At 44.8% G+C, this 11489-nt stretch overlaps 1 protein-coding gene across 1 annotated transcript in view; it reads right to left on the bottom strand.

Annotated features, from left to right (window-relative positions):
- Positions 1-8860, bottom strand: part of irs2b (insulin receptor substrate 2b) — an 11733-nt gene extending 2873 nt beyond the window's left edge. Inside the window, exon 1 of the mRNA XM_020609444.1 lies at positions 5119-8860. Within this exon, the coding sequence (XP_020465100.1) occupies positions 5119-8512 (3394 nt within the window). The 5' untranslated portion in view covers positions 8513-8860. The remainder of the gene's footprint in view (positions 1-5118) is intronic.
- Between the last annotated feature and the right edge of the window lie 2629 nt (positions 8861-11489).

The following is an 11489-nucleotide window of genomic DNA, read 5'->3' as shown; positions in this document are numbered from 1 at the left end:
TACAGCAGTGCGCCACCAAACAAACACCGACTGACTCTTCAACTCTGACCTGCCTTTGCTCTATAAAATGTCAGAAAAGGGTTTTTAAAAAAGCCCATTAACATTTTGCCAAAGCCCTATTTGATATTGTCAAATGTTGTTTGGTCTGTACACAGTACAAATTGATTCCCTTTAAAGCAGCAAATCCTCACAGCTGAGAAGCTGGAGCTAAAGCATGTTTAATTTTTTTGTTCCTAAAGTTACATTAATTATTAATTCATTATCAAAGTAGCTGTGATTATTTCTTGTTTGATCAAGTACATGTTCAACTAAAATCATGATAAGTAAGAGCTAATTTCCACTATTCATGCTCACAAGCCAAGATGATTTTCATGAGAAAACCCAGATGAAGTCAAGAAACCCTTGCTACATATTACAGAACGCCATTCTTCTGCAATGCTCAACATGGAACCATTAATACAGCAGTGGAGTGAGCTGGTCTGTTTATGAATGAAAAGCCTGGAAGCAGCCAGTAGCCCACAGGATTACTGTACCTGGCATGCTGTGTGTAAGCAATGTACACCATGTGCACTCATGTCACACACACAGAAGCTGTAGCTCTTCCCCAGCCTGTAGATAAACAAGCTACTCAACAATGTCTAATCCGGAAGCGAATGTAATCCTTCTTACCTCCAAGCTAAATTGAGAAGACAGTAGATTGACTTTGTTTTTATCTAGTGCTAGAACGTCCCATCAGACAGCCAGAGGCACTGTGTATATGTTTGGGAACAGGTGGAGTCAGAGACAGTATGCTCCTCAAAATACTGCGTGTAATCAAATTACTAGTCAGTCTCTACGGACTTAAATGTTCTGGGCTAAGAAGGAGCATTTTCACTTCAAAAATAAAATCTATGATGTAGATTTATATTCTTCATATATGATGACATGCACAAACTCACTATGTTGTCAGAATGGAGGACAAACTGAAGTTGACTGCTCTTGTAATAAGAATGTTATTGATTAGCAGCTCATGAAAACACTATAACAAACGACATTTCTAGGCTTAACACTAACAACTATTATAATTCTGCCAATTAACATCTTGATTAAGCTTCTAAAATGTCTCAAAATAATGAAAAATTGTCATAATTTCCCAAAGCCCAAAATGACATTTTCAAATGCCTTGCTTTATCAAACCCAAAGTTTACAGTTATATAACTAACAACAAGCAGAATATCACCACATTTGTGAAGCTGAGGCCAGAGATAGTCTGGAAATTTTGCTTGAAAAATTACTGAAGGGATACAGTATATCCATCATCAAAACAGCTGCCAAATAATTTTCTGTCGACCAACTAATGAATTAATTTTTGCAGCTCTAGACATATCAAATCAGCTGTTCAATCCAACTGATAAATTAATAAACCATGCAGTAGGAGGAAAGAGGGTCTTGTTTATGGCTTTAATCAGATATAACTATCTGCATTACTCAGTTGTTTAATGATGCATTACACTAATTGTATAACCTACTGTGAGACAATCATCTTTGGCCCTTGGTGTGAAAAGCCAGTAAACAGTCCACTGAGGTCAGATGACAACAGAAAGAAGACTAGGGTGAATCACATGATTTCTGAAAATCAGAAACCAATGCCTGGAAAGAAGAAGATGAGAAACTGTGAAGGGGAGTGCACAGAAGAGGGGGAAGGGTTTGGTGTCGGTGTTTGGCTTCTTGAAACTGCCTGGCCACACCCCCACCTTCTCCCTTGTTGTTGTGGCAGATGGTGGCCGGTCATTAGCATATTGTCACTCTCCTCTGAAGGGCCAGATAACCAGTGAGCAGTGCTCGGCAGGGCAGATGCAAATCCCCCCCCACCACCACCACCACCAGCTGCTGATAGTTGTGTATATATACGCACATGGGAGCGGAAGAAAGTGGAAATGTGCGTGTGTGTGTTTGGGTAGGCTGTATGTGTGTGTGGGAGGGGGGGTGCAGTCTAGGCACACAAATGAAAGGCATAGTGAGTGTGAGTCAGTCTCCCCCCTGTGGGACTGTTTTTAACCAGAGAGCAAAACATTAGATAAAGAAGACAGAAATGGAAAGAGAAGATGGAACAAGGATGTTAGAGAAGCTTGGAAGGAGAAAACAGAAAGGGCAGAGGTTAGATGAGGACAGCCAAACAAAGGGAGTAAAACTAAACCAAAAAGAAAGATGTAAGAAGAGTACACGTGCCTCCATTTTTCTATAGCAACACAGACAGAGGTCTGTGGATTTCTGGAAATACCCTGATTATAATATCTCTTGGTGTTTCTTACACACACTGTGCTAAGTTCAAAGGTCAAGAAAGGACATTGCCAGCTACAAGCTGCACAGATCCCTGTTTTGCTCACTTCCCCGATCCCTGTACATCATTTCAGCCCTCCAAACCCAAACAACAACAACAACAACAACAGTGCAGCCTATCTACAAACAGACTCAGCTATTCCACATCTGATGAAAACCTCCATATGACAGGCACGTTTGCATGTTTGTTGAGCTAAAGCGCAGCATGTCTCGCCCTCACACTGCAATAATTTGGAATGCCAAATGAGCACAGGTCATCTGTTTTACCTGCTTCAAGCAAATGGTCTGCAGGGAATTCAGACCGGTTTACTCAGTGATGGCAAGAGAACGTTATCAAGCCTATCGTCCTGTAGTAAACAGTAGTAACTGATGAGAGTATCAAGGCTACACTAGTCACTATTACACAAAGATATTTGTTTTTTAGGAAGGGCTTGCTTAATCAACATATAGAAGCAAAGCCTAACTCTTACTAGATCAATGCTGATCTCTTTTTATTTCTTTCCTTTCCTTCTGACTCCTCCATTCCTCCCCCTCACTCTCAGCTTCGGATCCACCAAAGCTCAATTTTCTATTTAGTTGGACATGAAAAACAAAACTAGTCATCCATCCATCCATCAATCACAATTGTTCTTTCTCCTCCTCTGCACTCATGGCTTTGAACAAAAGTCTCAGCTGAGGGTCAAAATTCAATATTTCGGGTCCTGACACATAAAAGTAGCAGGACACAAAGAAATGACAAAAACTGGCAGGTTCTAAACAGGTGTGAGGGTGAACAAAAATACATTAGTAAGTGCCTGCTTCTTTGTAAAACCATTTCATTGGTGTGTCTGTGAAGTTGCTCACACTGGAAAAAAAAAAAACCTCCCATCCCCCCTCGGAGTCTATCCCACCAGGTTAGAAAAACAAGTGAGCATTCACGTCTCCCACCAAGCTTTGCACACTGCCCACATTCCAGTCCTGAAACCCAGTACCTGACAATTGATAAACAACTGACTCACTTGTTTTTCTGGGGAACTCGATGACTTGCCCCCACACTGGCTGCGCTCACAGCATGGGAGCCAGCAGAGACAGAGACAAAGACAACTTGGTTGCGAAACCACAAACAGCAATTAAACTCTTGTATTTCACCATCAGGAACACTGACTCCTGATTCACAATGGTCCTGACACAATGTGTTCTCTTCTGAAACAACTTCTGACATGCCCCTGCTAGGTCATCTATGCAGGTAAACAATCTCTGGTGTTTGGAGGTACATGAAAAACCACTGATGCAACAGTGAGTAAACGAGTTGAAAGGTAATATTTTGAGTGAAATTGGATTGTTCCCCCCCCAAACACAGCTCAACACAAGGATTTCAAAACACCTCATTGATACGCTAATGTGGGCATGTGACAAAATCACCTGCTATGGCTCTCAAAACAAGTGTAACAATTTTCAGCATACCGGGCATATACTTAAGCCACCTCCAAAATCAATCGATCAATTTAAATAAATTATCTTTTACATTACAAGACAAATTTTAAAAAACCTCAGTGAAACATGACAGCCAATAAAAGTGTAAATCTTCTCATATAATACCCACTGTAATGCTGTGTTATGATTAATAATATGGTCATGATGGTAGTGATAATACATAATAATGTTGTTGCATTATTAGTACAAGTACATTTTCAGTAATATAAATATGTTAAGTACCTCAGACTATGCTAGCTAAGAAGGTAGAGCTGGGTTATGAAAGGGTGGGGCTGAAGTGATGCCTAGACTACTGTACATCACCTTAACCTGTTGGGAGGTACTACTAGACTGAGCTAAAGGTCTCAGTATTTAATAAACATTATTATTGTGATTACTTATTTTATGTCCTTTCTACATTGTTCATTCAATAAGGAATGTCTTTGTGCTGCTAAAACATTTCTGTTTTACTGTAATGCAGCATCATTCTTTGAAATGTGTCAGCACGTGGGCCTATACTGAGTAGAAGTATTATTATGTTTATGCATATCTTGGAAGGAAACGCATTTGTTTTCAGCTGCTGTTGCTCTGACATCCCTGTGCACTTTCGGACACATCAAAGACCTGGTAAACAGAACTCCTTGGCATCACACAGCTTTGAGATTTGTCGGTGTATCATGGGTATGACTAGTAGGTGACTAATCCTATCTAAACATCACGGCCTACACAAAAGAGCAATGCTTTTAACCACTTCTCTCAGCTGCTGTAGCCTGCGTTTACAGACCAAAAACTACTATTCTAACTCACAGCATGAATCAGTATGTAACCACCGTTGATGTAAAATGACACAATTGGTGAACGCAGCAAGTTATATTTGATTATACAACACTGTAGGTTGTTATTTGCCACACTCCATAAGATGGCCAGTCATGAGACAGTGGTGCTGCCTCTACTTTGAAAAGCTGGGACAAACTACAAGTGTATCATATCATTTTTCAGTTAAAATAAAATGATAAGGGTATAAAAGGGCAGCCCAGAAAAATACCAAACACTGCATCACCCTTTAACTTACAGTGGGTTAAAACTGTTTAAAATACACAAAACTATGCTGCAGACACACAAATGAAGCTGTTTGTTTTCAGCATCCTCTGAAAGATGATCATTATTCTCTGCTTTGGAATGAAAATGAGCTCAGGAGTGCTGCTTAGCAACAAGTAGCCTAATTCTGCAGAGTACATAGTAGCCCTTAGGCGGATCTCTTGAGTACTCAAGCCCTGACACCACTCCCTTCATGAATGAAAACTCACTGAATGAATGGCTGTGTGTGTGTGACATGAAAACACTCACCTTTTACAGCAGCAGCAGTCTCCTTAAATCCAAGGCTTGCGTAGGGGCTCGGGTTGAAGCCATTCATGCCGCCTTTACAGCCACAGGCTTTCTTGAACCTCAGAAGTCCATCACAACCACCTAACCTGCATCCTCCAAGGTTTCCCTCCATCAGGTTTAAGGCAATGTAGTTAAGTCCATTTTGATAACCAGCTGATGTTTCCCTGCACATGGGGCTGTTGGGGCTGCCATAGTCCTTATCAGATCCATCAGAGCTGCGAACAGTGCGGGATACATTCTCCACAGAGGCAGAGCTGTGCCGTTTGGTGTCGTGGGCAAAGGACGGGCACACGGGTGTGACAGTGGTGGTAGAGGAGAAGGTCTCAGAACTGTGCCGCCGACGCCCTTGAGGGTCAGCCCGGATCACTTTGGCCCCCCTGTGTGGATCCACAGGGGTGACAGATAAGGAAGGACCCCCCAGGAGAAAAGAGTCCACTGGCACATGGGGCATCCCATCCACAATTCTGCTCTCAAGGCTGAGTCTCTGGGCAGACGCAGTGGAGCTGGTTGGAACTGGAGCAGCCTCAGTGGTGCAGGAAGCAGGTAGAGGGGCAGGAGGACCAAAAGTCATCTCAGTGTAGTCTTCCTTCACTGGAGCAGGATGACACACTAGACTCATCTGCTGTCGAAGAGGATATTCCTCTGCCAGCGCTTTCTCCTTTGCCTGTCCCTCAAAGCTTTTTTCCTCTTCTTTCTCCTCTCCTCCTAGAATGCCCTGCTCGGTGTTCACTAGACGGCAACTCACGACTTTAGGTGGGTGGTTTAGATACCTTGCTGGGGAGGAATCCCTAGCTTGGTGTGACCCAAGGTGACCTGGGGAGCCGTCATTAACATTAGCATAGTCTGGGAGTGGCAGGGATCCCCTCTCTGCACAGATTAACCCTACAGGTGACTCAGAGCTCTCTGACGTTGTAGATGCTAGCAGGTCGCTAGGAGCACTGCTGAAGTCTATGTTGATGTACTCTCCGGGGCTGCGTGGCTCTGAGGGAAGGGGGTGTTCGCTCATACACGGTAGTGCTCTGAGGGATTCAATAGCCAGACGGGTGGGCCGACACACCCTACTCCGGTGCGCCAGACCTCCATCCACCCAAGCCACTCTGAGAGGAGATGGCGCAGAGGACGGGGTGCCTGGTGTCCTTGGAGAACTGCTGGCCACAGAGTCGCCTGGAGAGATAGAACAATAGTTGGACTCCTCTTCTATCCTCTGTCTCTGTAAACTCATCATCACATACTCATCTGCGTCTGTGGACCCGCTGCGCTGCAGTAGACCTTTTAGTGAGCGTGGTAGAGAGCTGTAAGAATAAGGCTGTCTGTAATGTTGCTGGAGGTGGGGATCTCCTCCTGTGGGACTAAGGATATAGTCTGGGGGTGTGAGAGACCCCAGAGGGTCAACAGGAGACATGGTCAGGTACTCTCCATTGGTAACCTTTCCATCAGCGCTCTCCACAGACATTTTTGTTCCACACCACATGGGCATATAGCCACTGTCCTCCAGGGAAATACTCCCAGGGGAGTCTGTGCGTGGGGCCAGCCCCACTGATGAAATGTGTGAATGGGTGTTGATGATCTGCTTTGGAGCAGAAACACACATAGGGCTCATGGGCATGTAGGGGTCATCCTTGGACCCTGGTGTCTGAGGTGCCACACCCGGCATCATGGGCATATAGCCACTGTCAGCTTGAAGACTGTTAGAGCTGTTGTGAACATCCCTGTAATCCTCAGGATAGCTCCCTTTAGGGGAGGCAGTGTGACACCTGCGAGAACACTGGCTTCCATTGGTATATGTGGCCCTCATAAGAGTATACTCATCCAGGGAGGCTGAAGAGACTTGGGGGGGACCCCTCTGCTGGCGGGGGGTGGTGAGGGAGTATGTACGCTTTCTGAATGCCTTGTCCAGCTCGGTTAACTGACGGTAACCATTCTGATTTTGTCGCTCCATCACCATGTAGCCATCAAGCTCACTGCTGTCTCGGGAGGGGGGAGTGTCAGCTCTGAGAGACTCTGGAGTGTTGCTACTGAGGGTGAGTGGTAGCCTGAGGTCCCGTGCATCAGCAGGGCTAGAGCCATACTCCTCACTTGAGATAAAACCAGCATCAATAGGTGAGCCAGAGAAGGAGGCACTGCAGCTAGAGGGGCGAGGGGTACTGCTGTCTGGGCAGGAAGACAGACTCACTGGGCTAGGGGTGGCCATGGGCGGGGAGTGAGACAGGGGCATAGACATGGACTTACTGTGCTGGAGGGAAGAAGCTTCAAATGTACGAGAAGGGCGAGTTGAAATAGTGTGAGATCTGCACAGGAGGGTCCTGTGAACCCCGGGGCTAAGGGGGCTCCCAGTCACTGACATGGGGCGTGTCATGGTGCCATCGCCCTCGCTGGCAGTGCGTATTCGACAGGAGCTGAATTTACTCACAGGAGATGTCGCAGCCATGCTGTCAGTGCGTGACCGCCGGGGAAGCCCGGTCTGGCTAGGGGGAAGATTGTTCAGGTGTCTCCGTGTAGGCACAGAGATAGGGTTTGTACTAGATGACTGGCTTTTGCTGCGCGGACGGAATTCCGACAGCTCTTTCATGGCTTTCATCGCCTCCAAGATAGTTTCGTGGATGTTCTGTGCCACCACAGAGTCGTCGGCTTGCATCCATATTTCCCCGGGACCCGTGGCTGCAGATCGACCAACCTCAATGAAAAAATAGCTTTCACAGTGACCGCACCTCCGCATATTCATCAGCTGTAAGATGACGGAGGCAACCTCTGAGTTCAACTTGACAAAGCTGATAGTTCGGCTGGAGAGACACAGCCTGCACACTCCGGTCAAATGTTTGCTCTGTCCTAAGCTTCTGGGTTTCACACGAACCTGCCATACCTCCTTGTAGGCTGCGGTAGCCGGCGTCATTATACCATAGTTCGCCTCGTCGAAGCCAACCAGCGACGACGCAGAGTTGGACGCGGAGCCGTCATATACTTTCCCCTCTACCATTAAATCCGTCAGTACCCGGTACCAGCTCTCCTGTTCCTGCTCGTTTTCTGCCGCCACCGCAAAATATTCGTCCTTGGTATAAAGGGCAATAAGATATTTGTGTTTTGCGTCCGCTCGCTTGTTGATATTGAGGCAGCAGTCCAGTGGAATAACTCTCTTCGCAGCCGATTTGTTTTTCCATTTCTTCTCGCTCTCATAGTACTCCAGCCGGGCAGGGAACCCTTCGTTTGGCTCTTTCAAAACAAAAAATCGCTTGTGTCCGTGTTTCTGCTTCTTTAGATATCCGCATTTCTTGATATTGTTGTTCACGTTCGTATTACCTGGTGATAACTGCTGATCTCCGGTGTTTGGCGGACTCGCCATTCTCGCGTCCTCTGCCATCAGACACAATGCTTCCTTTCCTGGAGTTGCTAAAGAAACGACGCGCTTTATTTTAATCCTTTATTTCCAGGGCTGTGCGTTAGTACGTCTTCTCCCACATCTGAGCAATAAATAACACATGTCTCCTGGTGTCCTGGTTGAGGAGGGGAAACAACATGTGACGATCTACACATCCAGCTCTGGTTTAAAAAAAGAAGGCAAGGGAGAAGAAAAAATACACACATCGATAGTGGGTGGTGCGCAGTCAGCTCATTGGGCTTATTGGTGGAAACGGGATGAATGCTGGAGTGAGATGGCCTCGTTCAAAGTAGAGAGAGAGAGAGGAAAAGCCCTCCTACTATAACTCTGCCCTCTTCCGACTCATTTGAGCGTAGTCAGTCAGGACTGGAGCTTTATTTATAGCATCTCCGGTCCTATGATCCAACACTTGGTGACTGTGAAGTTTTTTTTTTTTTCAGAGTATATTTACCATACAAGATGTTCCTGACCTATAAAGCAAAACACTACGTCATTTAAGGGGTTGGGTTGAATTATAAAAGATAATGAAATATACATAGTGTCCTAATATAAAGGCCAATTATATCCTAAGCACAGAGTAAATGAGTAAAGCACGGGCTGTAAAAGTATGTTCTCTTGTAATTCTTCTGTTATGGTTTTATTCTCTCGTTATCACTGTGATTGTTTTCTCACAATCCCTTGATCATATTTTAGTGTGACTGTAGAGGGAGTCGTTCCAGTCCTCTTCTCCAACTGGTAAACAAGCAGCGCCTAGTCGAGACTGCAGCTCAGTGAAAAGAATGCGTCACCTGGGCCAGTATATATTCATGATTTCACCGGGAAGTCCGTTCAAGTCCGTCTTTCAGTATTGAGCGAAAGCGCCGACGTCTTCAACATAAACAACTAGAGCATGAATTTAGGACGATACCGTGTAATGTGCTGTGTGTGTGTGTGTGTGTGATCAGTTGCATAACGTGGTCGCCTCCTGCTTTATTCGTGTTTCCCTGGAGCTCCCAGGAAAGCTGAGCTGCTCAGCCCGTTCCCGACCGCTATATCTGTGTGTCTTCATTTTCAGAAGCGCAACGACGGCGCGACAGTTTTAAAGAAAGATAGCGAATGGCAATAGGTTACAACTTAATCAGTATCAAACAGACACCGTTTGGTGGCAGACAGAGGTCCGTTTGTTGTTGCATATAACCCTTATATGGTTATATATATATATTTTTTAAAAACAGTGATGAGGGTGACGCAAAAACTTCTTCTGATCTTGATGCGTCAGTGGCTTGGCAATGTGCGTAATGATGAAATACAGGAGTCAGCCGGGTCCCATGGTGTGGTGGTGATGAGCCTGCACTGCTGACAGCCAGTCCTCTGTCCATAACTTCCTGGTGGAAAAACATTTGCTCATCTCCTCTTCCACAACAGACGGCCGGTACTGTTACACTGACGAAAACAGACGGTACAGTGTGTCCTGACAGTTATGCAGGCTATGCAGGTCACATGTAGAGCCAGAAAACCGGCGCAGCCATGGAAATCACCTTTAGTCCTGAACTGTAATTAAGTGCTGGTGAATCTACATTTGTCACTTAAAGTGCATATCTGTCAATAATCAGGCACTGCAGAGTCACTTGGTAATAGACACGTCCCCTGTGATGATCACGCGTTGTAAACTATCCCCACCTTATTCATACAAATCCCCCCCCGCCTTCCGTACATCCCTGTTTTCCCTCAGATCCCACAGTGCTGGCTCAGCAGCAAACCCCCCCAGTCCTCAGCGACAAGATCATTTACCATGCCCTGTGCAGGTCAGTTATGTCACCAGGGGCAATGATTTGACTACTGCCACAGTAGAAAAGAATGAAATCAGGCAATAACCTCTTATGATCCGCCCCTGAGACAACCTTTAGCTTTAAGATTTGGTCTGTGGTTATGAGTAGATGTGTGCTTTGTGTGGTTGTTTCTTTTAACTTTGCATAAAGTGCTATCATTTCATAGATGTAGCAGAGCAGACTGCATATACTGAACTTCCTCAGATATTTCCCTGCATGATGAGGATGGTTCACTGTTATATTTGGTTTCCTACATGACAGACATAGTTTGGATCTGAACTGTCACACTCTGATAAAGGACAACTACCGCCGACTGACTGGATTGTGATCGTTTTGCGTTAAGTAACCTCTGATAAAATAAGAATAGACTGCCCCTGTAAGACCTATCTATGTCAGCTTGCCTTGTGTAATACCATGACCTAACCCAGGCAAGATAAACAGACACTGAGTGGAGATAGTATTAAGTAAAAGCAGGGGCAAAGGGAGTGATTCTTTCTTCTCATATAGCCCATGAAGCATAACAAATCCATAAAAATACCAATAAGGTGGGAGATTGTCCTATAAACTGTGTTGCTTGCAAACCCAATCTGGTCGTGTCTGTGATATGTCTTTGGCCTTTTCTTAGGTAACTACATGAATATTTATCACCCTCCAATTTACACAGCATGGTGCATTAATTTACAAGTTCATTAAATGGCCAGCGGAACCTGATTTACAAGGCTTTAAAATGGCCCTCTCAACATCTTCTGGAATAAACCCATTAAGTCTTTATAGGTTTATTTATTTAGGACGGGAAATAGGTGTGACTTTAAGGGTGCATCATTTTCAAAACAGATTGGTCTTAATGTCTACATTTATTTCATTTTCTTGTGCAGGTGATGAAAATACTAAAATTTTAAATATAAATAAACAATCAAATAGGGCTGTATAAGGTTGTTTCTAGGTTTGTTAAATATCTTTGAAACCCCAATCTCATTTAGGTTTTTTAGGCTGGCCTTCAAATACAAGCAACCTCGCTTGCCCCATTTGCTGAATCACAAGCGCATAATGTCTCAGTCACCCACTGCACTGTCACTGCGCGCAACAATTAGTTTCATACGCTTTCACAAAGCAGATTAGAAAAACCGATCTGATGAGATAAGATTAAATAC

The sequence above is a fragment of the Monopterus albus genome, unplaced genomic scaffold (genome assembly GCF_001952655.1).
Source record: "Monopterus albus unplaced genomic scaffold, M_albus_1.0 scaffold99.1, whole genome shotgun sequence".
Lineage (NCBI taxonomy): Eukaryota > Metazoa > Chordata > Actinopteri > Synbranchiformes > Synbranchidae > Monopterus > Monopterus albus.
Note: the sequence above shows the minus strand (reverse complement) of the source record. Positions and strands in the feature narration are given on the sequence as shown.